The sequence below is a fragment of the Protobothrops mucrosquamatus genome, unplaced genomic scaffold (assembly GCF_001527695.2).
Source record: "Protobothrops mucrosquamatus isolate PMUCROS unplaced genomic scaffold, P.Mucros_1.0 scaffold1244, whole genome shotgun sequence".
NCBI classification, from domain to species: Eukaryota; Metazoa; Chordata; class Lepidosauria; order Squamata; family Viperidae; genus Protobothrops; species Protobothrops mucrosquamatus.
The window spans coordinates 151359-178858 of NW_015387451.1; the positions used below are offsets into that span (position 1 = coordinate 151359).

At 46.9% G+C, this 27500-nt stretch overlaps 1 protein-coding gene across 1 annotated transcript in view; it reads left to right on the top strand.

The window, feature by feature from the left end:
* LOC107292016 (pregnancy zone protein) overlaps window positions 1-27500 on the top strand; it is a gene marked incomplete at its 3' end in the record, with an annotated part of 60878 nt that overhangs the window by 29349 nt on the left and 4029 nt on the right. Inside the window, exons 2-11 of the mRNA XM_029285071.1 lie at window positions 109-274; window positions 1577-1629; window positions 4018-4038; window positions 9077-9245; window positions 12871-12955; window positions 15680-15803; window positions 19096-19210; window positions 20737-20846; window positions 21117-21278; window positions 26783-27007. Coding sequence (XP_029140904.1) covers window positions 109-274; window positions 1577-1629; window positions 4018-4038; window positions 9077-9245; window positions 12871-12955; window positions 15680-15803; window positions 19096-19210; window positions 20737-20846; window positions 21117-21278; window positions 26783-27007 — 1230 coding nt within the window. The remainder of the gene's footprint in view (window positions 1-108; window positions 275-1576; window positions 1630-4017; window positions 4039-9076; window positions 9246-12870; window positions 12956-15679; window positions 15804-19095; window positions 19211-20736; window positions 20847-21116; window positions 21279-26782; window positions 27008-27500) is intronic.

Below are 27500 nucleotides of genomic sequence, written 5' to 3' on the forward strand. Positions count from 1 at the left end.
TCTCCTCTCCTCTCCTCTCCTCTCCCCATCTTTGGCTGGCTTGGCCAATTAACAGACACACTACTCATCTCTAGAAAAACTAAAGTCCCCCCTTTCTCCTTTCTCCAGATCCCCAAATGGGAAAGGTCCTTCACCTCCCACATAGCGCTTTTCACAGTAGAGGTAACAGGAGCGACCCTGAGGTACCTAAATCGGAAGAGGGTATATATTGAAAATCAGGAGAGCCTCACCTTTGTTCAGACCGATAAACCCATCTACAAGCCAGGACAGAAAGGTAAGAGCATGGCTCCCGAAAGGGAATAGCTCTCTGCCAATTGTGTATGATCTCAGTTCAAGATTTTGTGCTTCTTGGGTATCTTAACAATGGTCCTGCTTTTAGCTGGGATGGGGGGGTAGGTAAACCCATAAGCCCCACACAGCCCCTGGTCCCATGTTCCTGGCCGTGACGTCCCTTTCGTGGTGCACGTTGAGGCCAAATTGCAGCCTTAATGAGCCAAAAAGTACATTTATATATTAAATGACTTAGCCCTTTATAACTGAGTCACAACTGAAACAGCCAATAAGCCCAAGCAAGTAAATAACTGGATGGATGGATGGATGGATGGATGGATGGATGGATGGATGGATGGATAGATAGATAGATAGATAGATAGATAGATAGATAGATAGATAGATAGATAGATAGATAGATAGATAGAGATAGATAGATAGATAGATAGATAGATAGATAGATAGATAGATAGATAGATAGATAGATAGATAGATAGATAGATAGATAGGGCGCTATCTAACAAAATGAAATTCAATGGTGAAAAAAGTAAGGTTCTACACTTAGGCAAGAAAAACCCAAATGTGCAGGTATAGTATAGGGGGTACCTTGCTCAATAGTAGTAACTGTGGGAGGGATCTCGGAGTCCTAGTGGACAATCACTTGAATATGAGCCAGCCGTGTGCTGCAGCTGCCAAAAAGGCCCACACAGTGCTAGGCTGCATTAACAGAGGGAGAGAATCAAGATCACGTGAAGTGTTAATACCACTTTACAACGCCTTGGTAAGGCCACACTTGGAATACTGCATCCAGTTTTGGTCACCACGATGGCAGGTGGGGCGGTGGGCAGGAGGCTCGTCCTGCGGGGTGAGGTGAGGCAAGGCGAGGCAGGGCAGAAGTGCCATTGTCACAGGGAAAGGTGAGGTAGGGGCCGGGGCGGCTGTTACCTGACACCATCGCCCCCTGCACACAGAGGCCAGCAAGCGCATGGGTGCTGGGATGCATCTGGCCATGTGGGACCTCGGCAAGTTAGCGGGCGGCTGGTTGAAGAAGGACGGTTGCCATCTCCGGGGCATGGCGCGCGTGCCCACAGAGAGGGCTCTGAGTGCCACCTCAGGCATGCGTGCCATAGGTCCATCACTACTGATCTAAGTTATGGTTATCATAAAGGTGCTTTTTCCAAAAGGCAACTGGACTTTCTTGGGTTTTTTTTTTCCTTTAAAGACCTTTGGCTTCTCATCCAAGATGCTTCTTCAATTCTGAAGAATTTTTATCCCTATTAAAATGGTTTTCTTCTTGCTTTCTCAGTTCTGTTTCGTGTTGTCTCTCTGACCAAGGAATTCATTCCCGTCAACGAGAAGGTAGGTTCCGCTTTGCAGCAATTTTTTTTCGAGATAGTTGTTCAGTTCATGAGAATATTTGGGGATTATGTGAATGGGGACACTTCGCTTGAAAGTTTGTTAATCGGTAACCTCTGTGTTAAAGTTCTGTTTATCCAGTGGGGCCTCGGAAACAGAATCCAAGGAAGGGTATTCTCCAATGAAACTGGATCTGTGCCATCATCTAGGGCAGGGGTAGGCCACCTTGGCTCTTTTATGACTCGTGGACTTCAACTCCCAGAATTCCTCAGCCAGCATGGCTCAGCTTGGAAACCTCTCCCTTTCCCCTCAGCATGGGTGGCTCAGGAATTCTGGGAGTTGAAGTCCACAAGTCATGAAAGAGCCAAGGTGGCCTACCCCTGATCTAAGGCAAGGTGTAGTAGATGTGGTCTATCTCAGCCTCCCCTACTTTGATTCCTTCCAGATGAGTTGGGACTACAGTTCCCAGGACTTCCAAACTCTAGTCTATTCTAGGACTATAATCCTGGAATTTTGAAAGTTTGAAAAGTAGCAGATTTGAGGGCACTTCTACTTAGATCAGGGGGTAAGGAACTAGGGCCCTTTTATGACCTGTGGACTTCAACTCCCAGAATTCCTGGCTGGCTCAGGAATTCTGGGAGTTGAAGTCCACAAGTCATTAAAGGGGCAGTAGTACCTCACCTTTGACTTAGGTCAGTGATGGCGAACCACCCTGCCTGCCCACAGGGCCACTCGCTGCCTCCAGAGCCCGCCATGGCGGCCACGCCCTCTGCCTGCGCCCTGCAGCATCAACTGTGCAGGATGGGGCATGAGGGCAGAGTCTTGTCTACGCTGCCTGGCTGCTATGTCCTTGGCTGCGCTGCTCTGTGTGGGCCACGCTTGGGGGCAACTCTCCTCCAGGGGGGCTGCTGGTGAGGAGGGGGTCGGGGGAGGCAAGGCTGGGGCAATGGCACGTGTGCCCACAGAGAGGGCTCCAAGTGCCGCCTCTGGCACGCGTGCCATAGGTTCGCCACCACTGGTAGACCTTCAGCGCTTCTCTCCCATGGGTCAACGAGACGGGAATTAAACCAATTTAAAAAGTCCCTTTCCAGATTTCAACCCCTTTTTCCCGACATGGGTGGGACTTCTGTCCAGATCACAATCCATGTAGCCACTGATTGTAGTTTCCCTTGCGGGTTGTCTTCCTTCTCGGGATAGGATATACAGTTAGTCCTCCTAACAACAGTCACTGAAACCAGCGACTCTGTTGCTAAGTATTACAGTTGTAAAGTGGGACATTATGTGACCGTGTTGACTTACAGCAGCAATTGAGACGGCCCCGGTTGCCATCGTTAAGCAGATCCCAGTTGCAGTCATTAGGCTCAATGTCACATGATCACCATTTGCAACCTGCAGTTGGCTTCCCAATTGCTTGTCAGAAGCTGGTTGTGAAGGTCGCAAAAGGCGGTCATGTGACCGTCGGACGCTACAACTCGTAACTGCGAGTCAGGTGACAAGTGCCTGAATGGCGATCATGTAACTACAGGGACGCCGCAAGAGTTGCAGTTATGGGGTGCAGTCGTAAGTTTCCTTTTTCAGTGCGGTTGTAACTTCAAACCGTCACTGAATGAGTAGCTGTTGAACACGGGCTAGCTGCATATACTTTGGGAAAAAGCTAGCACTGTGTAAAAGCAAAAGCATCCTATTGCACATACACGTAGGCCGAGACATTCCTAGAAGTCAAGATGGCGGTTGCGACTGGGTGATTGAAGCCGATCTCCTTTTCATGTGCGCCAACGGTGCACGTAAAAAGGGCGGTGCCTCCATTGCACAATCATGACCACACAACTTGGACTTTCCTGATCCCCGCCCACCCTGTTTGAAAATGAAAGTTCCTTTCCTGCAGGTTCTACAGGAGATCTCCTATCACGGATGATCCTCATGGAGCATGTCTAGATAACCAATATTTCTTCAGAGATTTCCAAATCTGTAGATGATGAAATTGTGTCACTGGATGAACTCATCTTTGGTTGGGGGGGGAGAAAGTATCCACCCATTGTCCCTTATGGACCTTGGATGTCTGTCCCCAAGACCTGCTTAGTGGTCCTACTGTAGCCGTGGACACATCCTCCTTGACGGCGTGAGACCATGTCACAGAGAAGTAAAGGAAGGGCCAATATATGTCTTGAAGTAATCTAGCTCAGTGTTTTCATACCTTGCGGACTTCAATTCCCAGAATGCTTAGCAGTGGCCATGCTGGCTGGAGAATTCTGGGAGCTGAAGTTCACTCATCTTGAACTTCACTGAGATACGAATCAGTGTAGTGATTCCCTTAAGTGTGGCCAGGTTGAAAAATTCCACTCTAATTCATTCCTGTTTCTGATTTTGTTTTAAATGTGCTTTGTTCCACAGGTCCCCTTGATCTACATTGAGGTAAGTAACTAAGTCTTCTTCCCATGTAATTGTTAACAGATTAACCAATAACAGGGCCCTCCAATCAGGTCACTTTTCCAAAGACCGAAACTTTAATTCCCCTTATCACTCCAGCGGGGTCATCAAGGTCAAGATGACACCCACGCCTGTGCAACAGAAGCCCCGCCCCCTCTTCCTACGTTTTATTTGCACAAATCAATGAACTACCTTACTGCGTCGTAACAGGTGAAATGAAATTAGGATCACCCTCTCTATACACCACCATAAAGCTCTAGTAGCATATATAGAAATCATTCATTCATTGGCATCCTTCAGTCTTGAGAGACTATGGTATCGTGCTCTGGGAAGAGGTCCTAAGGCAGCATCTGTTGTGGCTAAAAAGGCCAGTTCGAGAATAGCAGTCCCTTCCACACTGAGGGCAGATACAATCTGTCCCCCGTCCAGCCCCCAGATTTCGCTGGTTCCGGGACTTTGCCTCAGCCTGCCGCGCAAGTGTCTCTTCGCATTGGAGAAGGCCATGCTGCGTCTTTAGCCTCCAGGCTGAACGATCAGAGGTCAAGGATTCCCAGCTGTTAATGTCCATTCCCAAGGCCTTCAGGTCCCTCTTGCAGATATCCTTATATCGCAGCTCAGGTCTCCCTCCGGGGTGCTTTCCCTGCACTAGTTCTCCGTACGGGAGATCTTTCGGAATCCGACCGTCAGCCATTCTCACGACATGCCCAAGCCAGCGTAGACGTCGCTGTTTCAATAGTGTATATATAGAAATACCCCTTAGACTTATATACCGCTTCGTAATGCTTTACAGCCCTCTCTAAGCAGTTTACAGAAGCAGCACATTGCCCGCCAACAATCGGGGTCCTCGTTTTACTGACCTCGGAAGGAGGGCAGGCTGAAGTCAACCTTGAGCCAGCGAGGATCGAACTGCTGGCAGTTGGCAGAATTAGCCTGCAATACTGCATTCTAACCCACTGTGCCACCACGGCTCTTATATATAAGCAACCATTCGATTCTTGTCCAGGAGTTTCCCAACCTTGGCAACTTTAGGACGCATGCACTCCAATTCCCAGAATCCCCCAAGCCAGCCTGGAGGAATTCGGGGGGGGTGGGGTTGAAGACCGCAAGTCTTAAAGTTGCCAAGGTTGGGAAACCCTGTCCCTTGTCACTTCTTATTCAGCCTTCGGATCAATGTCGCTGATTGCCTTGCACCCTAAAGAGAAAAAAAAAAAACAAGGCAATCAATTTGCTGCAGGATTAAAATGAAAGCATGCAAAAATTTTCCAAGCATCTGAGGGCAGGACAAGAAGTAACGCTGGAATGCTTATCAAAGAGAGGTGTAACCTCATGACAGCAGTCTTCCAATATCTCAGGGCCCGCCACAAAGACGAGGGTGGGTGTGGGTGTGGGTGAAACTGTTCTCCAGAGCACCTCAAGGCAAGACATGAAGCAATGAATGGAAACTAATCAAGGAGAGAAGCAATCTCTAGGAGGAATTTCCTGGCAGTTAGAGCAATTAATCAGTGGAATGACTTGCCTCCAGAAGTTGGGAATGCTCCAACACTGGAAGTTTTTCAGAAGACAAATGGACAACCATTTGTCTGAAACGGTATAGGTTTTCCTGCCTGAGCAAGGGGTTGGACCAGAACAGGGCTTTTCAACCTTTTCACAGATTGTACTACTTTTAGGACATGACAATATTCGAGTACCACCAGTGCTTAGCAAGATGTCAAAAACTTGATGACTAAAAAAAAAGGGGGGGCGGGGGAGATCAGTGGAATCACTTGCCTCCAGAAGTTGTGAATGCTTCAACACTGGGGGTTTTAAAGAAGAGACTGGACAACTATTTGTCTGAAATAGTATAGGGTGGTTGAACAGGGGTTGGACTAGAAGACCTTCAAAATCCCTTCCAACTCAGTTCTTCTGTTCCCTTCTGTTCTCCTTGAGGAACGGTTAAAGAACGGTTGCTGGAATTGGGTATGTCTAGTTTAACGAAGAGAAGGACGAGGGGGGACATGATAGCCGTGTTCCAGTATCTCAGGGGCTGCCACAAAGAAGAGGGAGTCAAGCTATTCTCCAAAGCGCCTGAAGGCAGGACAAGAAGCAACGGGTGGAAACTAATCAAGGAGAGAAGCAACCTAGAACTAAGGAGAAACTTCCTGACAGTTCGTAACAATTAATCAGTGGAACAACCTGCCTCCAGAAGTTGGGAATGACAAAGGCTATATAGAAAGAAGGTGAAACCTTACTTAAGGTTGTAGAAATTTAGAAACCCAGCCAAGCCAAATTATTTGTTTGTGATAGCAAAATGTGGACATTGGCTCACGGAAATGAGATTTTGGGCTAGTTGCAAAAGTTTTTAGTCAGCTTTTCATTAAACATTTGAAATGATTTCTGCAATATTTGATCTGCTGTCTGTCTGTCTTATTTTAACAAGCTGCTGGTACCTCAGATAACCTATCGATGAGCTATCTTAAGCAAAGAGATTTTTGATGCTGAGAGCAAACAGAAAAGCAAAATGGCATTAAATATTAACCGTAGCAGCTACATTGTGCAGACTTACTTGGCAGTAAATTCTCTTTAACTAAGCCTTGGGCATTTGATGGCCGAAAGCCCAATTTAACATTTGGGGCATAGATAAGATTTAGAAGTGATGATGCAAAATAGATTGAGGGGGGGGGGGTTTCCTCCTTTTTTAAAAGGGAATAACATTTTTCCTTTTCTTAACTTGGGAGTGTTTATCATTAATATCCACTTTCGGAATTTATATACTGATCTCCCAAGGTCAATTACTAGAAGTAGCCAAATCGCTAGGATTTGGAAATTTGGAGGCTTGGTTATTCACAAAGGCAGGGGTGGGCAACTATGGCCCCTTTAAGACCTGTGGTTGTCAACTCCCAGAATTCCTGAGGCAGCCATGCTAGTTCAGGAATTCTGGGAGTTGAAGTCCACAGATCTTAAAGGACTCACAGTTGCCCACCTCTGCGAAGGTGACAAAAGTTGATTTTGCTTTAATCGTCACCTTTACCCATTTGTTTTAGATAGCTGGGTTACAAAACTTTTTTATTATTATTATTTCAGAAGAAACGATAATTCTGTTTCATTCTGGGGGCTATTAGAAGCTGAATGAAAAAGTGGTTCTTTCTTTAAGAAAAAGATGCATAGCCTTTCATGAGTAGTATTCGGGGGCGGTCCCATTCGTACAACAGAACGAGCACAATCAGCAGACTAAATTGAGAATAAGCCAGTAATTAAAGCACTTGTGTGAAAATCTTTTAAATGTGTCAAGACTGAAGCACACCTATATTCCCACTTCGCTTTCAGCTTGACAATGAAGGGGGGGGGAATGGAATCCAAATATCTTCAAGTTCTGGGAGACATTTCTCCCACCTCAAGGATACACCTAGTTGGTTCCCATAACACAGGGGTCTTCAAACTTGGCCCTTTTAAGACTTGTGGACTTCAACTCCCAGAATTCCTCAGCCAGGCACATGTGTCTGGCTGAGGAATTCTGGGAGTTGAAGTCCACAAGTCACAAAAGGGCCATGTTTGAAGACCCCTGCCATAACAAATGAATAAAATTGGATGTAATGGACTGAGGATGGCTCATGGGGAAAAGGGGAAATTAACTATGCTTGTTTCTGCCTGAGAAACCCAGAGCTGGTTTCACTTCTTTCTTTGCAAATGTAGTATATTCAGTAAAGTTTTGTACTCTTGAAAAAAAAAATGTCCCAGGAGTTTCTTTTTCAGGATTCGCCAAATGGACAGCTGACAAAATGCTTTTCAGAATCAAGTGGCACTCCAAGGCAATGGGTCCTTTAAGGCTTGATTAACAGAATTGGGGCCTTGGAGGTCTTCTAGTCCAACCCCCTGCTCAGGCAGGAAACCCTATACCATTTCAGACAAATGGCTGTCCAATCTCTTCTTTAAAACTTCCAGTGTTGGAGCATTTGCCGCTTCTGGAGGCAGGTTGTTCCACTGGTTAATCGTTCTAACTGTCAGGAAGTTTCTCCTTAGTTCTAGGTTGCTTCTCTCCTTGATTAGTTTCCATCCGTTGCTTCTTGTCCTGCCTTCAAGTGCTCTAGAGAATAGCTTGACTCCCTCTTCTTTGTGGCAGCCCCTGAGATATTGGAACACTGCTATCATGTCCCCCCTTGTCCTTCTCTTCATTAAAAAAACCTTGAACAAAACTTTGCTTAGCTTTGAACAAATGGGCCGAAAACCGAGCACCTAGGATGGATTAGAGATTTTGGATGGTTTGAAATTAGCAACTGATTGGCCAATGACATGGACTTTGTAATTTGTTAGCTAACATAGTTACTTTACATTTTACTTTGTACTTTAAACCTAAGGACTCTATATGTTGATTTGACTTGCTTTTCTCTCTTTCAAAATGGTGATAAGGCTTTATAAAACCATTAGACTGGAATATAGGAAACCGTCTTATCCTATGGCTGTGTGGATGGATTAGATAGCTTCTAACGTCCTTTAACTGAACAGATAAAAGCTACAGAAGCACGGCTGGATACGATTTCCTGATAAGAACAAGTTTCTTCCTGTCAGCTGGCGTTCGGTTATCTAATTTCAAACAATCTTTGTGGTTGATTTACTGTGAAAAGGAAGGGTTAGTTTTGTCTTGTCCATCCAACTTTCCTCTTTCATTTTTTCATTGGTTATGTCAGAGGTAGGCAACCTTGGCTCTTTTATGACTCGTGGACTTCAACTCCCAGAATTCCTGAGCCAGCCACGCTGGCTCAGGAATTCTGGGAGTTGAAGTCCACGAGTCATAAAAGAGCCAAGGTTGCCTACCCCTGTATTATGTTAACTATAAAAGGGGATGTAAGCTTAGGATCGGGGGTCCCCTCTTTGAATGAGAGGAATCCCCTTTGTCTGAATATTCTGATCCATTGTAGTAAAATGATCCTCCTGTCTTGGTTTGTCTCATTGAAAAATACGCATGCCGGGGCATGAGCCTAAGAGAACCATATCTGGCCTTCAGTTAGCTTCCTTACGTTTTGTTTCTCTGCTTCCTTGGGCATTGTAGGACCCCAAGAGAAACCGGCTTTTCCAGTGGAAAGATGTGGAGCTGAAGGGGGGCCTTGCCCAGCTTGAATTTCCCCTGTCTTCCGAGCCCGCCTTAGGTACCTACAAAGTGGTGGTTCAGAAGGATTCTGGAAGAAACGTTGAACATACCTGCTCGGTGGAGGAATATGGTAAGACGGATTCGATGCCTCTGGTGCCTAACGCCTGCTTACCCATGCCCAAATGAAATGGGACATTGGCTGTTGGCAGCGGTGGGTTTCAAATACCTGAACACCCGGTCTTCTGCGTGGATGCAGGCCTGGGCCTCCGAGACCTAGAATGGACTTCTGGGAGTGACATCCATGCACATCCTGTGGGCTGTTCTAGGCCTGGGAGGCCTCCAACAGGCCTAGAATGGATTTCCAGAAGTGACATCCATGCACTTCCTGTGGACTGTTTCTCCGGGGCCTAGAACAGACATTTGGAAGTGACATCCATGCACTTCCGGTGGGCTGTTCTAGGCCTCGGAGGTCTCCACCAGGCCTAGAATGGATTTCCAGAAGTGACATCCATGCACTTCCTGTGGACTGTTCCTCCGAGGCCTAGAACAGACTTTTGGAAGTGACATCCATGCACTTCCGGTGGGCTGTTCTAGGCCTGGGAGGCCTCCACCAGGCCTAGAATGGATTTCCAGAAGTGACATCCATGCACTTCCGGTGGGCTGTTCTAGGCCTGGGAGGCCTCCACCAGGCCTAGAATGGATTTCCAGAAGTGACATCCATGCACTTCCTGTGGACTGTTCCTCCGAGGCCTAGAACAGACTTTTGGAAGCGACATCCATGCACTTCCGGTGGGCTGTTCTAGGCCTGGGAGGCCTCCACTAGGCCTAGAATGGATTTCCAGAAGTGACATCCATGCACTTCCTGTGGACTGTTCCTCCAAGGCCTAGAACAGACTTTTGGAAGTGACATCCATGCACTTCCGGTGGGCTGTTCTAGGCCTGGGAGGCCTCCACCAGGCCTAGAATGGATTTCCAGAAGTGACATCCATGCACTTCCGGTCGGCCGTTCTAGGCCTGGGAGACCTCCTCCAGGCCTCCGAGGCCTAGAACGGACTTCCAGAAGCAGCATGGGTTCAGCCAGTTCTCCAAACTCAACAAAATTTAGCTGCCGGTTCTACCGAACGGGTGAGAACCGGCTGACTCCCATCACTGGCTGTTGGGCTATATCTCCTACTGCACTAATTTTGGGGAAAGGCATATTGTAAAAGTTGGGCAAGTTAGTAGTGGGGAACTGAACTGTTTATTTAGATCAGGAGTCCAGACTTGGCTACTTTAAGACGTGTGGACTTCAACTCCCAGAGTTCCTCAGCTAGCATGCATTGGGGTACAGGAGACACTGTTTTTGAGCAGTATTGGAAAATTCCAGCTTCACCCCTTTTTTTCAACCATAGAATCTCCAGAGGTTGTGGATGCTCCAACACTGGAGGTTTTAAAGAAAAGATTGGACAACCCTTTGGGTTTCCTGCTTGAGCAGGGGGTTGGTCTAGAAGATCTCCAAGGTCCCTTCCAACTGTGTTATTCTGTTATCTGAGAGAGAAAGCCAAGCCTTCTGTCTCAACCCAGCATCCATGGTGGTTGAGTGGGGAAGGGTTGAACTGGAAGTGGGAAGAACCAGGTCTGCCCTTCCCCCAGCCATGGAAGCTCCCTGTGGGACTCTCGCTCAGGCCCTCCCTCCCAATCCCAAAGCCAATCATTATTGCCTAAGGCAGGGGTAGGCAACCTTGGCTCTTTTATGACTCATGGACTTCAACTCCCAGAATTCCTGAGCCAGCATGGGGGAACTATGGCCTCTTCATAACTTGTGGACTTCAACTCCCAGAATTCCTGAGCGAGCGTGAGGGAACTATGGCCCCCTCATGACTTGTGGACTTCAACTCCCAGAATTCCTGAGCCAGCATGAGGGAACTATGGCCCCCTCATGACTTGTGGACTTCAACTCCCAGAATTCCTGAGCAAGCATGAGGGAACTATGGCCCCCTCATGACTTGTGGACTTCAACTCCCAGAATTCCTGAGCGAGCGTGAGGGAACTATGGCCCCCTCATGACTTGTGGACTTCAACTCCCAGAATTCCTGAGCCAGCATGAGGGAACTATGGCCCCCTCATGACTTGTGGACTTCAACTCCCAGAATTCCTGAGCAAGCATGAGGGAACTATGGCCCCCTCATGACTTGTGGACTTCAACTCCCAGAATTCCTGAGCCAGCCTGGCTCAGCTTGGAAACCTCTCCCTTTCCCCTCAGCATGGCTGGCTCAGGAATTCTGGGAGTTGAAGTCCACGACTCATAAAAGAGCCAAGATGGCCTAGCCCTGGCCTAAGGCAACCTAATTCACAAGATTGTGGGTGCTCCAACACTGGAGGTTTTAAAAAAAAGATTGGAAAACCATTTATCTGAAATGGTATAGGGTTTGCCTTTTGAGCAGGGGGTTGGACTGGAAGACCTCCAAGGTCCCGTCTAACACTGTTCTGTTATTCTTTCTCTCTCTCTTTCTCCGCCACCCCCTTCCACACTCTCCTGGTACATTTATCCTATTTTTTCCCCACTCCTTTTCTCTCATTGTCACGGGGATGTTGTAAAAAAAGATTGATCGCAGTCATCAAAGGACCAACTGGTGGCCCTGCTGGTTTTTCAAATTAAATAAGGACAAGGGTTCAAAATTCACTTAAATGGGATATGAGGGACCCCTTTGATGTCTGGGACTTTTCTTCTTCACCCATTTCCTTTTATGATTCCTTTGGAATTCCTTCTGGAAAGAGGAGTCCAGGGTGTCTATGAGGAGAGAGGTAAAATAATAATCATAATAAAAATATTAGGCAAGATGAGACCAGAGGCATACAATCAAAATCCTGCTGGTGTTTTTTTTTTTTACCAGCCTAAAGTCATACAGTTGGTTCTTCTCCCTGAAAAAGGGCTAAAACTCACAATTTTATGCTTCATAGTCCAGTGTTTTTAAGCACTCATACGAAACTGTCTCATGCAGGTTTATTCTCAAACAATGATTCCAACTTCCTTCCTTCCTTCCTTCCCAAAACTCATTGCTGAAACTAATTCCTTCTTTCCTTCTTTCCTTCCCAAAACTCATTGCTGAAACTAATTCCTTCTTTCTTTCCTTCCTTCCCAAACTCATCGCTTAAACTAATTCATTCTTTCCTTCTTTCCTTCTTTCTTTCTTTCCTTCCTTCCTTCCCAAAACTCATTGCTGAAACTAATTCTTTCCTTCTTTCTTTCTTTCCTTCCTTCCTTCCTTCCTTCCTTCCTTCCTTCCTTCCTTCCTTCCTTCCTTCCCAAAACTCATTGCTGAAACTAATTCCTTCCTTCCTTCCTTCCTTCCTTCCTTCCTTCCTTCCTTCCTTCCCAAAACTCATTGCTGAAACTAATTACTTCTTTCCTTCTTTCCTTCCTTCCCAAAACTCATTGCTGAAATTAATTCCTTCTTTCCTTCCTTCCTTCCCAAAACTCATTGCTGAAACTAATTCCTTCCTTCCTTCCTTCCTTCCTTCCTTCCTTCCTTCCTTCCTTCCTTCCTTCCTTCCTTCCTTCCTTCCTTCCTTCCTTCCTTCCTATTTTCTTTAGCCGTCCATTTTCTCAATCGATGACTCTGGGCAGTTTACAATCCCAAAATTTAGCTGTATCTTTGCTCCACGGTGGTGGGAAGGAGGGTGCAATGAAGTGGAGAGTATTCTGTTTTGGGGTTTTTTTTCTTTCTTTTTAAAAAATTCTGACTTGATTCTTGGTACTTGATTCTTCCTTGTAGTGTTGCCCAAGTTTGAAGTTGTTGTAAAGTCTCCCTCAGTCATAACCATTCTGGACGACAAAATTGAAATAGCCGTCTGCGGGAAGTAAGTGGCAATGGCCTGGCTTTCTTTTTTTCTTCTTTATTCAAAGCTAGGATTTTTTTTCCCCTGACAGACATTCTTCACGTTGGCAATTTCTTTACCCCGTGTCCCCTTCTGTGCCAGCTGTGATCATGTGACCATGAATTTATGATGCTTATTTGGTAGAAACCAGCATTTACTTCTGGGTTCCAGCAAAAAAAGCCCATGGAAGACATTAGATACATTTAACGACCACCATAAAAAAAAGACATAAAATTCCGAGCTCGCTTATGGTCGTAAATGGAGGACTATGTGTCCTAATATTTTATGGGTATAGTTTTCATTTCTACAAATGCCACTGAGATTTTCATTCTCCTACATATTTTTTTTTTCATTTTATTAGCATAGCTATGTTTTGTGTTGTACTTTATCGTATCTTGTCTTTGTCAATCTCCAGCTTGAATATCCAAATAAAAGTGTCCAGGATTACTTTCATTTCTGAAAAGCTTACTTATTATAAAGCTTACTTTACTGAATACATGGCATGGTATAGGCCAGGGGTAGGCAACCTTGGCCCTTTTATATGACTCGTGGACTTCAACTCCCAGAATTCCTGAGCCAGCATGGCTCAGCTTGGAAACCTCTCCCTTTCCCCTCAGCATGGCTGGCTGAGGAATTCTGGGAGTTGAAGTCCACGAGTCATAAAAGGGCCCTAGTTCCTTACCCCCTGACCTAAGTGGAAGTGCCCTCAAATCTGCTACTTGTCAAAATTTCAAAATTCCAGGATTATAATCCTAGAATAGACTAGAGTTTGGAAGTCCTGGGAACTGTAGTCCCAACTCATCTGGAAGGAATCAAAGTAGGGGAGGCTGAGATATACCATATCTACTACACCTTGCCCTAGATCGGGTAGGCAACCTTGGCTCTTTTATGACTGGTGGACTTCAACTCCCAGAATTCCTGAGTCAGCTTGGCTCAGCTTGGAGACCTCTCTCTTTCCCCTCGGCATGGCTGGCTCAGGAATTCTGGGAGTTGAAGTCTGCGAGTCATAAAAGAGCCAAGGTTGCCTACCCCTGGTATAGCCAAAGGAAAACTAACTCTAAAATCCCAAGGCAACAAACTATAGCATATAATAATGACTTCCCCAGCCAAACCCCCCCAGAGGTCCACCTAGCTCATGTAATTAAATTCTCTTTGTTATGAGAACCATCTGTTATCTTCTTCACACTTGCTAAAATGTCCTTGAAAGCTTTCCAGCCAGCCATCTCTTAGCAAACTTCTGAAGACCTGGAGAGGTTTCGTTTCTCTAACTAACTCATTTGAAAGCATCATCCTTATTCTAACGGCAAGATGAAAACAAAGAGGCATGTAGCTGCCAAATTTTCACTCTTGACACTATTATTCTTACATACATACATGTGAGAGGGATCTCGGAGTCCTAGTGGACAATCATTTAAATATGAGCCTGCTGTGTGCTGCAGCTGCCAAAAAGGCCAACACAGTGCTGGGCTGCATTAACAGAGGAATAGAATCAAGATCACGTGAAGTATTAATACCACTTTACAATGCCTTGGTAAGGCCACACTTGGAATACTGCATCCAGTTTTGGTCACCACGATGTAAAAAAGACGTTGAGACTCTAGAAAGAGTACAGAGAAGAGCAACAAAGATGATCAGGGGACTGGAAGCTAAAACATATAAGGAAGGGCTGCTGGAATTGGGTATGTCTAGTTTAAGGAAGAGAAGGACGAGGGGGGACATGATAGCAGTGTTCCAATATCTCAGAGGCTGCCCCAAAGAAGAGGGAGTCAAGCTATTTTCCAAGGCGCCTGAAGGCAGGACAAGAAGCAATGGATGGAAACTAACCAAGGAGAGAAGCAACCTAGAACTAAGGAGAAACTTCCTGACAGTTAGAACAATTAACCAGTGGAACAACCTGCCTCCAGAAGTGGTGAATGCTCCAACACTGGAAGTTTTTAAGAAAAGACTGGACAGCCATTTGTCTGAAATGGTGTAGGGTTTCCTGCCTGAGCAGGGGGTTGGACTAGATGACCTCCAAGGTCCCTTCCAACTTTATTATTATCATTATACACACAATTATATATAAAAATTATATATAACTTTTTAAAAAAATGATGTAGAGAGGGAAAAAAGGAAAAAGAATGTTCCACATGTTGCCTTTATTTACTACATTGGTCAATTCCAGGCAGTGAACATGCCTCCTATTTTCCCCAGAACGGCATCCTTATGAGGTGGGTTTACTACATAGCTACAGCTAGTCCTCAACTTACTACAGTCCATTTAGTGATCGTTCCAAGTTACAACAGCACTGAAAAAAACTGCCTCGTGACCGTTTTTCACGCTTAACAACCGTTGCAGCCTCCCCACGGGATCAGAATTCATGATGCTTGGCAACTGACTCACATTTGTTCAGCCTGTTATTCAGTCTTGGCCACAGAAGCAGCAAATGACTCATTTTGACATTATTTCAAACGTGGGCCCAAAAATGCAGGGCGTTCTTTGACCTCTGGAGTGTGGCTTTGTTTCCACCTACATAGGACAAGTCCCTTAGCAGAACCCCAGACAGTGAAATCAATGGCAGCCAGCTGCGGTCTCCGCACCGCCATGACACTGAGTAGGATACCAGTAGTAGTTAGATTTCCTTTCCTCCCATCCTTTGCCTCCTTAGCCAGGGCGCTGCTGGACAATCATTCATTTTTCTAACATTCTGGCTACTCCTGGTTGCAGGTACATCTTTGGAAAGCCAGTTCCTGGGCTCGTGAACATGACAGTTTGCCGGAGATTTTCCTATTTCGGAAGCACGTGTTACGGTGAAGAGTCAAAAGCCATCTGTGAGGAATTCAGTGGGCAGGTGAGTCCCAAAAGTTGAAGAAGAAGACCCCGTGACCAGGGCTGGTGAAGATTTCTCAGCCGCTGGAGTCCACACCATCAGGGTCAAAATTTGTCTAAATCAGACATGTCAAACACAAGGCCCGGGGGCCGGATGCGGCCCGCGAAGTGGTTTCATGTGGCCCGCGAAGCCATCCTGGAAACAGTGAGGGAACGGCCCCCGCTGCTTTGGCCCTGGCCCAGGCCAGCCGGGAGCCAATGTATAATTTTGTGGTGGCCATCTATGCTGAAACGCATTCAGTCTTAGCTCCACAAGGCCGTCTGGAAACAGCGAGGAACCAGCCCCTGCCACGTCGGCCCCGTCTCCTGGGTGCATGCTGGGGAGGTGTCACCCTTTGTGAGGAATGAAAAAATGCACCATCGCCTGGAAGTGGCCAGCAAATGGCCCTCACCTACTTCACCTATCCGGCTTGATGGGCTCCGGGGGAGGGGTTTCAGCAGGCAGTGAGGCTCCTCCAGTGGACCATGCCTTGGCGCTTGCCCCGGTCCCACCCCCTTCTGCCAGAGACCCCCAGATCTGTCCCACTCCTGCCCAGGCCTCCACAGGCACCCTTGACACAAACGATGTAGAGCTGGCCGTGCCCACCCAATAGGCCACACCCACTCCATCCACACTCACCCAGTAGGCCGCACCCACTCTGGCCACACACCCCGCCCCCCCCCAGGGCAACCACAATGCTGATGCGGCCCTCAATGAAATTGAGTTTGACACCCCTGGCCTAGAGCAGTGTTTCTCCACCTCAGCAACCCGAAGATGCGTGGACTTCAACTCCCAGAATTCCCCAAGCAGCAGTGTCATCAGGTGGTTGAAGTCAACACATTTTAAACCGTGCTGGCTGGGGAATTCTGGGAGCTGAAGTCCACACGTCTTCGAGTAGCAATAGAAGAGAATAATTGTAGCGCAGGGTCGAACTGCTCGTTTAACCCCATTCCCTCCTAGCACTGATGAGGTCACCTAGTTGGGTCATGAAATGTCTGTAAAAAAAGGCAACTAGGCTCAGAGAGTACCAAGGACCCCAGATCTTCAGGTTGCTGGGGTTGAGAAACACTGACATTGAAGAAGAAATTCAAAAGCCATTCTATCAACACCGGCGTATTGGCTTATTCGTTTATCTAAAATATACTGAGTGATGTACAATTTATATCGCCACCCATCTCATAATTGTGACTTTAGGCTGTGAAAGAGGATTAAAACCTGAGCTTAGGTCTTGGAAGGGAAGAGACAGTGAGGAAGAAACTCAAATTTGTCCCAATTTGATTCTCTTTGGTACAATAAGAAGGGAAAACACAGGCTCTCAAAGTTCTGTTGTTATACTCTTTAAAAATAAAGTGTCATGGTTCCGACTAACGGAACGCTTCAAAGAACTTCCAGGCATTGTTTATCCTAAAAAGTCTTTATTCATGTAACAAAGTGTCGGCACGGCATGGAGGATGCCAAGATCTGAATTCCCCTCCCTTGAGCACCTATTTTGCCAGCGTATTTCCCTTCCTTAATTTGCTGTCATAAATCACGTTCTCCAATCAGTTTGAAGGGCAAAGGTTCCCTTCCATTTCTGTAGGTGGGTTTTTTTATCTTAAGTAATCCCCACACACATTCTTTCTCCTCCCCTCCCCTTAGCATCATCTAAGTTAACTCTAAAAATACCACACAGCTCTGCATTTTTCGTCAAATCAAGAACATCCAGTGTTAGCAGCGTTGACATAAAGTTCCAGTGGTTGTTACAGAATGTGTTTCCTGGCCTGGCCTCAAAGGGCTGTCAGTGGGATAGAAGAACTGTGGGACAGTGATAAGTATTAGATTAGGAACCAGGAGAGACCCAGACCGGCCATAGTTTCGTTGCGACGTGGGGCTGGCCACTATCTCAGCCCAGCTTATCTTATTGGGTGGTTGTAAAGATAATATTACGAGAGGTCTTCATGGGTCCCCTTTGAGCACCCGGTGGAAAAGTGGGATATAAAGGTTATAAGTAAATCACAGGGCCAGGATTTCTCACGGGTATCCTGAAAAGGATTAAAAAAACAACAACAACACAAGATGGCAGCCACAATCTCCCAATTTAAGTCTACCCCCTTTTGCCTGCATCATGACACACATTAAAAAGGGGGCAGGGCTTCAGTCAAGTGGTCCTGGCCACCATTTGACTTTTTTTGACCCCATATGGACACTCCTGGTGCAGGATAACGGGTGAGAAAGCCTAACAGGTTCAACGCGGCTTGAGGCTGACCCTGGATAATGTCAGATCAAGGGGGAAAGTCCTGTAATTTAAAATTACTTAAGCCTCTTTCAGCTCACGGGCTGGAATCAAGTTGAAGGCGACACGGACAGGGAAATGGCAGAAGAATCTCTCCTTGGGTGTGTTTGTGATGTTGTTGTTGTTGTTAGTTGCGAAGTCGTGTCCGACTCATCGCGACCCCATGGACAACGTTCCTCCAGGCCTTCCTGTCCTCTACCATCGTCTGGAGTCCATTTAAGCTCACGCCTACTGCTTCAGTGACTCCATCCAGCCACCTCCTTCTCTGTCGTCCCCTTCTTCTCTTGCCCTCCATCTTTCCCAGCATTAGGCTCTTCTTCAGGGAGTCCTTCCTTCCCATTAGGTGGCCAAAGTACTTGAGTTTCAACTTCAGGATCTGGCCTTCTAAAGAGCAGTCGGGGTTGATCTCTTTTAAGACTGACCAGTTTGATCGCCTTGCAGTCCAGGGGACTCGCAGGAGTCTTCTCCAGCACCATAGTTCAAAGGCCTCAATTCTTTGGCACTCAGCCTTTCTTATGGTCCAGCTTTCACAGCCACACATTGCAACTGGGAAAACCATGGCCTTGACTATACGCACTTTTGTTGGCAGGGTGATGTCTCTCCTTTTTAGTATGCTGTCTAGATTTGCCATAGCTTTCCTCCCCAGGAGCGAGCGTCTTTTAATTTCTTGGCTGCAGTCCCCATCTGCGGTGATCTTGGAGCCCAGGAAGATAAAATCTGTCACTACCTCCATTCCCCCCCCCCCCCAGTTAGTCTTGTTGGTCAAAATGGCTTCTTTGCTAGAGTCTGAACACTTAAGTCAAGGGTGAAGGTGAGCCCCAAAGTTCTCCATCCTCTAGCAGTCTTTTGGTAGATCATCTGGGCCAAGTTGCAGACTATGAGAGGGTCCCTGCGGGCTACAGTCTGAGAAGGTTTAGCCTAGAAAAAATTATTGAGGAAAACAGGAAGAATAAAAGAAGAATTTGCCATCGCAACTTGTTCACTCTCTGATTTCTTATGCAGGCTGATATTCACGGCTGCTTCTCACACGAGGTGGATCTGAAAATATTCCAGCTGAAGAGAAATGGATTTCAGATGGAGATTCGTACGGAGAGCACAATCACAGAGCAGGGGACAGGTAAACAGTGTGGGGGATGTGATGGGGAGCTTGGCTGGGGGTCGCGCAGCTTGCTTTTTATAGCAAGGGCTTGCAGCTTCCATCGTCGGCTTTCCATCTAAAGCGGTGTTTTTTCAAAGCTAGTGAGTTTAAAACGGGTAGATTTCAACTCCCGGAAATCCCCCAGCTGTTCACCAAAAATCCACCTGTCTTAAAAGTCACCCAGTTTGAAAAACACGGATCTAAAAGGTTGCTGAGGATCACCAGGGATTGGAAAGAACTTGGCCAAAGAGCTTTTGTGGCCCCAGATTATAGGTCAGTGATGGCGAACCTTTTAGAGACCGAGTGCCCCAAAACCGGTCCACCCGTCCCGCCCACTCCGCCCCCGCCCCTCCCACCTCCACAACCTGCCACAGATCGCCCAGGCGGCCTAGCAGCACCATGGCCATGTCCTCCGCCCGCACCCTGCAGCATCATCTGTGTGCAATGGAGTGCGAGGGCGGAGTGCTGTCCCTGCTGCCCGGCTCCGTGTGGTTGGCTGCGCTGCTCCACGTGGGCCGTACTCACGGGCAACTCTCCTCCAGGGGGGCTGCTGGTGAGGAGGGGGCCGTGGGGGGAGGCGGGGCTGGGGCGACAGCACGTGTGCCCATAGAGAGGGCTCCGAGTGCCGCCTCTGGCACGCGTGCCATAGGTTCGCCACCACTGATATAGGTAGTCCTCCACTTACCGCCACAATGGAGTTCAAAGTTTCTGTCGCTAGGTGAGACAGTTGCTAAGTGAGGTTTTACTCCATTTTACGACCTTTCTTGCCACAGTTGTTAAGTGAATCACTGCAGTTGTTAGTCACACGGTTGTTAAGAGAATCTGGCTTCCCCCTTTGCTTGTCAGAAGGTTGCTAAAGGGGATCACGTGACACACACCCCCCGGGGACAGGCAACCGTCATAAATATGAACCAGTTGCCAAGGATCCAAATTTTGATCACGTGGCCCTGGGGAACGCTGTAACGGTCGTTAAGTGTGAAAAATGGTCATAAGTCACTTTTTTTCTGTGCCCTTGTAACTTCGAACGGCTACTAAACAAACGTTTATAAGACGGGGTCTGCTTGTATGTCAGACAGCTGGACTAAACGATACAATTGTCTGAATGGTTAACAAGAAAACTGTTGAATTTTTCTCCGAGCCCAAGAAATGAAAATTGCCAAATCAGCTGGTTGGGGAGTTTGGCTCCAGCAGGGGTAGGCAACCTCGGCTCTTTTATCACTCGTGGACTTCAACTCCCAGAATTCCTGAGCCAGCATGGGGGAGCTATGGCCCCTTCGTGACTGGTGGACTTCAACTCCCAGAATTCCTGAGCCAGCCTGGCTCAGCTTGGAAACCTCTCCCTTTCCCCTCAGCATGGCTGGCTCAGGAATTCTGGGAGTTGAAGTCCACAAGTCATAAAAGGGCCAAGGTTGCCTACCCCTGGGCTCCGGGGATTAAAAAAAAGGCATCGGAGGCTGCTGTTGTGTTCCTCCTAAGCTTTGCGTGTGTCTGTTTCCTTTCGGCAGATGTTGTGTTGACAGGCTTAGGCACCACACAGATCACTTCGACACTTAGCGTCGTTTCCTTAGAAAACGTGGACGCTTACTACAAACCTGGACTTCCTGTCTCTGGGGAGGTAAGGCAAACTGGTTGGCAGCCTCCCTGGTTGAATATTTCATTCAAACCATGTCTTGAATCGGTGGGTGATTAGGACAGTCCCGCGGGGCCTTCCTTCTCCTTAGATGCAGCCCACTCTAAGCCTCAGAGATGTTTCTCCTGAAGCCTTGGAGAAACTGAGATGAGTGGTTCCTCTTCCCCTCTGACCCGACTCCTGTTCACACGACTACCCTGGCATCGCATGGCAATTGGATCCGTTCCTAAGCCGGTGTTTGCTTTGTAAATTTAGATCAAGCTTGTGGACGGCGGACAAAAGCCGATAGCCAACCAGGTCGTTGAGCTTCAAATAGCAGGAGTGAAGAACAGTTCCTTCTACAACACTGATAAACAGGGACGAGCCCACTTTTCCATAGACACTTCCGGCGTCACAGACGAGGCCCTTCAGCTCACCGTGAGTATTCTTACCGATGTGGGTGTTAGCCGTAAATCACGGCAAGGTTCTTAGCCCGGTATGTCCTTTGCCAAATAGAATCTGGGGTGGAAAGGTACAACAACAACAACAACAACAATAATAATAATAATAATAGTAATAGTAAAGTTGGAAGGGACCTTGGAGGTCATCTAGTCCAACCCCCTGCTCAGGCAGGTAACCCTATACCATTTCAGACAAATGACTGTCCAGTCTCTTCTTAAAAACTTCCAGTGTTGGAGCATTCACCGCTTCTGGAGGCAGGTTGTTCCATTGGTTAATTGTTCTCACTGTCAGGAAGTTTCTCCTTAGTTCTAGGTTGCTTCTCTCCTTGATTAGTTTCCATCCGTTGCTTCTTGTCCTGCCTTCAGGCGCCTTGGAAAATAGCTTGACTCCCTCTTCTTTGGGTCAGCCCCTGAGATACTGGAACACTGCTATCATGTCCCCCCTCGTCCTTCTCTTCGTTAAACTAGACATGCCCAATTCCAGCAGCCGTTCCTTATATGATTTAGCCTCCAGTCCCCTAATCATCTTTGTTGCTCTTCTCTGTACTCTTTCTAGAGTCTCAGCATCTTTTTTACATCGTGGTGACCAAAACTGGATGCAGTATTCCAAGTGTGGCCTTACCAAGGCATTGTAAAGTGGTATTAACACTTCATGTGATCTTGATTCTATCCCTCTGTTAATGCAGCCTAGCACTGTGTTGGCTTTTTTGGCAGCTGCAGCACACGGCTGGCTCATATTTAGGTGATTTTTAGGTGACTTTTTATGTAGGCATAAGAGGGGGCTCAATGGCGCAATGGTTAAAGACTCTGAGCTTGTTCAGCTGGAAAGCTGACAAGCAGGGTTCAAGGCCCGAGCACTGCGTGACGGGGCGAATTCGCGTCACTCGCCCCAGCTCCTGCCAACCTGGCAGTTCCAAAGCATTGCAAGTGCAAGTAGATAAATAGGTACCACTTGGGTGGGAAGATAACAGCGTTCCATGGGCCTCGGCGTATAGTCACGCTGACCAGCTGACCCTGGAAATGTTTTTGGATAATGCTGGCTCCCTTGGCTAAGAAACGGGCATGAGCCACTGCCCCCCTAGTACTGGACACAGCTGGACAAGGGAAATCTTTACCTTTACCTATTTATGCATAAACCAGGGCTTTTCCACCTTTTCACCCATTGTACCACTTTTAGGATAGGGCAATATCCGAGTACCGCCAATCGCCTAGTGAGGTGTCAAAAACTTGATGACCCTCCTCCCCCAAAAAGGAAAAAAGTTATAAAGTACAGGTAGTCCTCGACTTACAACAGTTTGCTTAGTGACTGTTCGAAGTTACAATGGCACTGAAAAAAGTGCCCCCCAAGCCACAGCCGAGCAAGACACCTGCCTGCCTGCCCGGCGGCGCTCTTCCTCCTGTCCGAGGTTTTCATTGTTGTGAGCATTTCTGTTGAGGATTGGCAGCGGGGGTGGGGTGGGGGGTGTTTGGTTTTTATGCCCCCCGTCTGCTGGGTGATTGCAGCAGGTTTTGTTCATTTCACATGACCCTGGGACACTGTGACTGTCATAAATATGAATCAGTTGCCAAGCATCTGAATGTAAATCACAAGACCCTGGAAATGCTGCAACATTCCAGCTGATCGGCACTTCTTCTGGGCTCAGCAGAAGCACCAGAATCAGTGCTGCTCTCCAGCTGATTGGTGCTTTTTCAGGGCTCAGCAGAAGCACCAGGATCAGTGTTGCTTTCCAGCTGATTGGTGCTTCTTCTGGGCTCAGCAGAAGCGTCAGCATCAGTGCTGCTCTCCAGCTGATTGGCGCTTCTTCTGGGCTCAGCAGAAGCGCCAGGATCAGTGTTGCTTTCCAGCTGATTGGTGCGTCTTCAGGGCTCAGCAGAAGCACCAGGATCAGTGCTGAGCTCCAGCTGGAGCCTGGCGCTGATCCTGGCGCTTCCACTGAGCCCTGACAGCCTCGAAGAAGCGCCGATCAGCTGGAAAGCGGCACTGATCCTGGCGCTTCCGCTGAGCCCCGACAGCCCTGCAGCTCCAGCCATCTCTCGCTCAGGCTTGTGCGGTGCTGCCAACGGTTCAGCTCATTCCCCTCCCCCGCTACCACTTTTCTAGGATGGTCGCGTGCCACCTGCCAGGTGCCAATGTACCACAGGTGGTACCCGTACCACTGGTTGAAAAGCCCTGGCATAAACGACAAGATAGCTCTCCCACAAGTGCAAGGAGAAAGGACCCTTGGAAAGAGGAGAAATATGTTTGAACTGTACACAAACATGAGGGTGAAGGTCCCGTTCTCCGAGCTTGTGGGGGTTGGTTTCTAAACATTTCGTTACCAGGCTAGGTAACATCTTTCAGCAGCGTTTAGGGGATGTCGATGTTGGTGTTCCTCTATTTATAAGGGCTTCAGGTGTGGGTGTGTAGATTTTCTCTCCCATAACATTTGCCATTTTTCTAGTTCTATATTATAGCCAACATTTTTCGCCCATCTTATCATTGTTTCTTTCACTTGTTTGCTTTCCATTTCCAAAATTAACAAAAAAATTATACATTTTCTTAATTAATTTCTCATCTGAGGTTAACAAAATCTTATCAAAAACAGTTTGATCCTTATAAAATCCATACATTTTTACATCTTTTTCATATCTACTTTGTATCTGTAAATGTGCCCACCATGACAAGTTGATTCCCTGATTTTCCAGTTCTTGTTTAGATTTTAAATTCCCATCAGTATTTAGAATATCTCTATATGCCCATATTTTTTCAAAGTCTACCAAGTTCGGATGTACAAATGCCTCCATCGTTGATAACCACCCTGGAATTTTTAGATATATTTTAGCTTTAATTTTTTTCCCATACGGTTAACAAGGCATTTCTTATAAAGTGATTTTGAAAATACTTATGAACTCTGTTTTTTCCATACCATAAGAAAGCGTGCCGCCCCAATTGTAAATCATGTCCCTCTAAATACAACAACCTTTTGTTTCTGAGCATTATCCATTCTTTCACCCATGTTAAAACAGATGCTTGATAGTACAACGCCCATTCCGGCAGACCAAATCGTCCATTTTCCTTAGCATCTTGTAGTGTTTTCATCTTTATTCTAGCTTTCTTCCCCTGCCAAATGAAGTTCAAAATTAATCTTGAAAAAATAATTTCTCAAGTTTTATCAGAATTGTTTGAAATAGAAATAAAATCTTCGGCAATACGTTCATTTTTACTGTAGCAATTCTTCCTAATATTGACAGTTGCAGATTTTTCCGTCTTTCCAAGTCTAGCTTTATTTGCTTCAATAGTTTTGTATAATTGGGGGAGGTTACAACAGGTGAAGGTTATGGGGAGGTGAACTGCTGGTGGGAAGGGGGGGGCTTGAGTGGGTGGCTTGTGGGTCGGCGCCGTCTCTGGATGGCTGTGCGGTTGATGTGGATCCTGAGGGGTTCGTAGGCTGCTTGTAGGCCGATGTGTCTGTTGATGGAATTGCTCGTGGAGTGCCAGGCCAGTTCTGAAGAAGACAACTGAAGAAGCTTCTTGGATGAGAAGCAAAATGTCTTCAAAGGAAAAAAAAACAAGTCCAGTTGCCCTTTGAAAAAGCGCCTTTGTTGTGTAGTAATCAGTGCTCAGTCATTGCAGGGTGCAAATATGGCTGACCGCCTTTGCAGCGTTTATTCTTTTATACAGTTTTCCAAGCAGCAAAAGTTTAACATGGCAATAGCGTAGCAAGAGCATTTTATTGGTTAAACTCCTTACCAATCCTTAAGACAGTGGTTCTCAACCTGTGGGTCGGGACCCCATTTGGGGTCGATCGACCATTTCACGGGGGTCGCCAAGCAAGGCTGTCCGCCATTTTTTTGTCCGCCATTTTTTTTCCCCTTTTCCGGCGGGTGCCTTATCTCCCTTGGGCTGGGCCAGCTGGTGGTCGGCCTGCTCCGTCTCTGCCGCTTGCCAGCTACGCCTCGGCCGGCGCAGGGGGCGGAACCACGCATGTGCGGCGCTCCCGGGCAGGGAAAGTTCTCGACTTATGACCGGTTGGGTAGTCCTCGACTTACGACCGGTTTAGTCCTCGACTTATGACCGGTTTAGTCCTCGACTTATGACCGGTTGGGGTCGCGGCATTAAAAAGGTTGAGAACCACTGCCTTAAGAAGATATCAGCTAGGAGGCCCAGCCAGGGAGCAGTTTCTACCACATCCTGTTGATGTAACCAGGCTGATATCATGTACCAGCCTGGGGTAGTTTCCCACATTGCCATGGTGATGTGAATGGATGAGATCATGTAGAGAGAAGAGGCACGCAGGCGTTGGAAGGGCAGTTTGATGCTCACGACCTCTACCTGGGCCCTATCTCTACATTGTTGTCTGTTACTTCTTCTCAGTTCTGGCTTTGTATGCATCTGTTCTTAAGGCTTTGCAGTCAGAATTAGCTCCTCTGTCTCTGTCCCTTTCTTCAACTTTCCTCCGATTAGCCTTTGCCAGATCTTGTTATTATCTACTTTACCAGCTTTTTTTTTTTTTTTAATGTATTGGCCGTGTAGTACTTTGCCTCGCCATGTCTCTTTTCTATTCTTCCTTTGGTCTTTCCTGAAGGCCAGTTTGGTCTCTCCAGTACCCAGTAAGCCTTCCTGGTGTACGAGCTTCAGTGCATCTTCTTCACTGTCCTTCAGATAGTCTTCCAATGCCCTTCTTATAATAATAATAATAATAATAATAATAATAATAATAATAATAATAATAATAATAATAATAATAATAATAATAGAATAGACGAGAAAGAACTGGAGAAGATAACAAAATACAAAGACCTACAAATAGAAATAGAAAGACTGTGGCAAAAGCAAGCAAGGGTAGTACCAATAGTTAATAGGCGTCTTGGGTGCAATCCCAAAACAACTGGAGCACCACTTGAACACCATCATCGGCACTGACAAATTCGCCATTAGTCAATTACAAAAGGCGGCCTTACTAGGAACTGCTTCCATCCTGCGACGATATCTGTAATACCATCAAACATCCACATCCGCCTATCCCAGGTCCTTGGTAAGGACTCAATAGGTAGACAAAAATGCCAAATCCAGTCTAAACATCTGGCTGACTGTGCGATGATCCATAATAATAATAATAATAATAATAATAATAATAATAATAATAATAATAATAATAATAATAATAAAGTTGGAAGGGACCTTGGTGGTTATATAGTCCAACCCCCTGCTCAGGCAGGAAACCGTATACCATTTCGGACAAATGGCTGTCCAGTCTCTTCTTAAAAACTTCCAGTGTTGGAGCATTCACCGCTTCTGGAGGCAGGTTGTTCCTCTGGTTAATTGTTCTAACTGTCAGGAAGTTTCTCCTTAGTTCTAGGTTGCTTCTCTCCTTGCTTAGTTTCCACCCGTTGCTTCTTATCCTGCCTTCAGTTTTCTTCAACTGTCCAATGTATGTGGTGGCGGTGGTGGTGGTGATGATGGCAATTATGATTATGATTGATATCCTCTTTTTTTGCCAGGCAACCTATAAAAAATTAGATTTCTGTTACGATTCGAACTGGGTCTCCCCTAATCACCAAACTGGCTTTGCCTCACCATCACGTTTCTACTCTCCAAGTCAAAGCTACCTCAAAATTGAAACGCGCCTTGGCTCACTATCTTGCGGGGAGCATGCCGTCATCCCAGTCCATTACATTCTCAAGCCAGAGCTCCTAAAGGACAAAGAAGTTGTCTTTCACTACTTGGTAAGTATGAACAAAGTGCCCTTTATTTCACTCACAAGGGCTGAAGCAGGAAGGGGGGGTAGGGAGCATCTGAGGAGTAAAGCTCAACGTGGTGGTATCGTACAAGAGGAGCGTGGGAGGAACATATTCTAGTAGCTGTAGGTGTCACAGTGGTTAGACTGCAGCATTGCAGGCTTACTCTGCCCACAGCCTTCGAGTTCGATCCTGACCGGCTCAAGGTTGACTCAGCCTTCCATCCTTCTGAGGTCGGTGAAATGAGGACCCAGGTTGTTGGGGGGCATTGACAATATGCTGACTCTGTAAACCACTTAGAGAGTGCTGGGAAGCACTAGGAAGAGGTATATGAGTCTAAGGCAGTGGTGGTGAACCTATGGCGCGAGTGCCAGAGGCGGCACTCAGAGCCCTCACCGTGGCCCCCTCCTCACCAGCAGTCCCCCCCCAGAGGAGAGTCGCCCCCGGGCATGGCCCGCACAGAGCAGCGCAGCCAAGGACA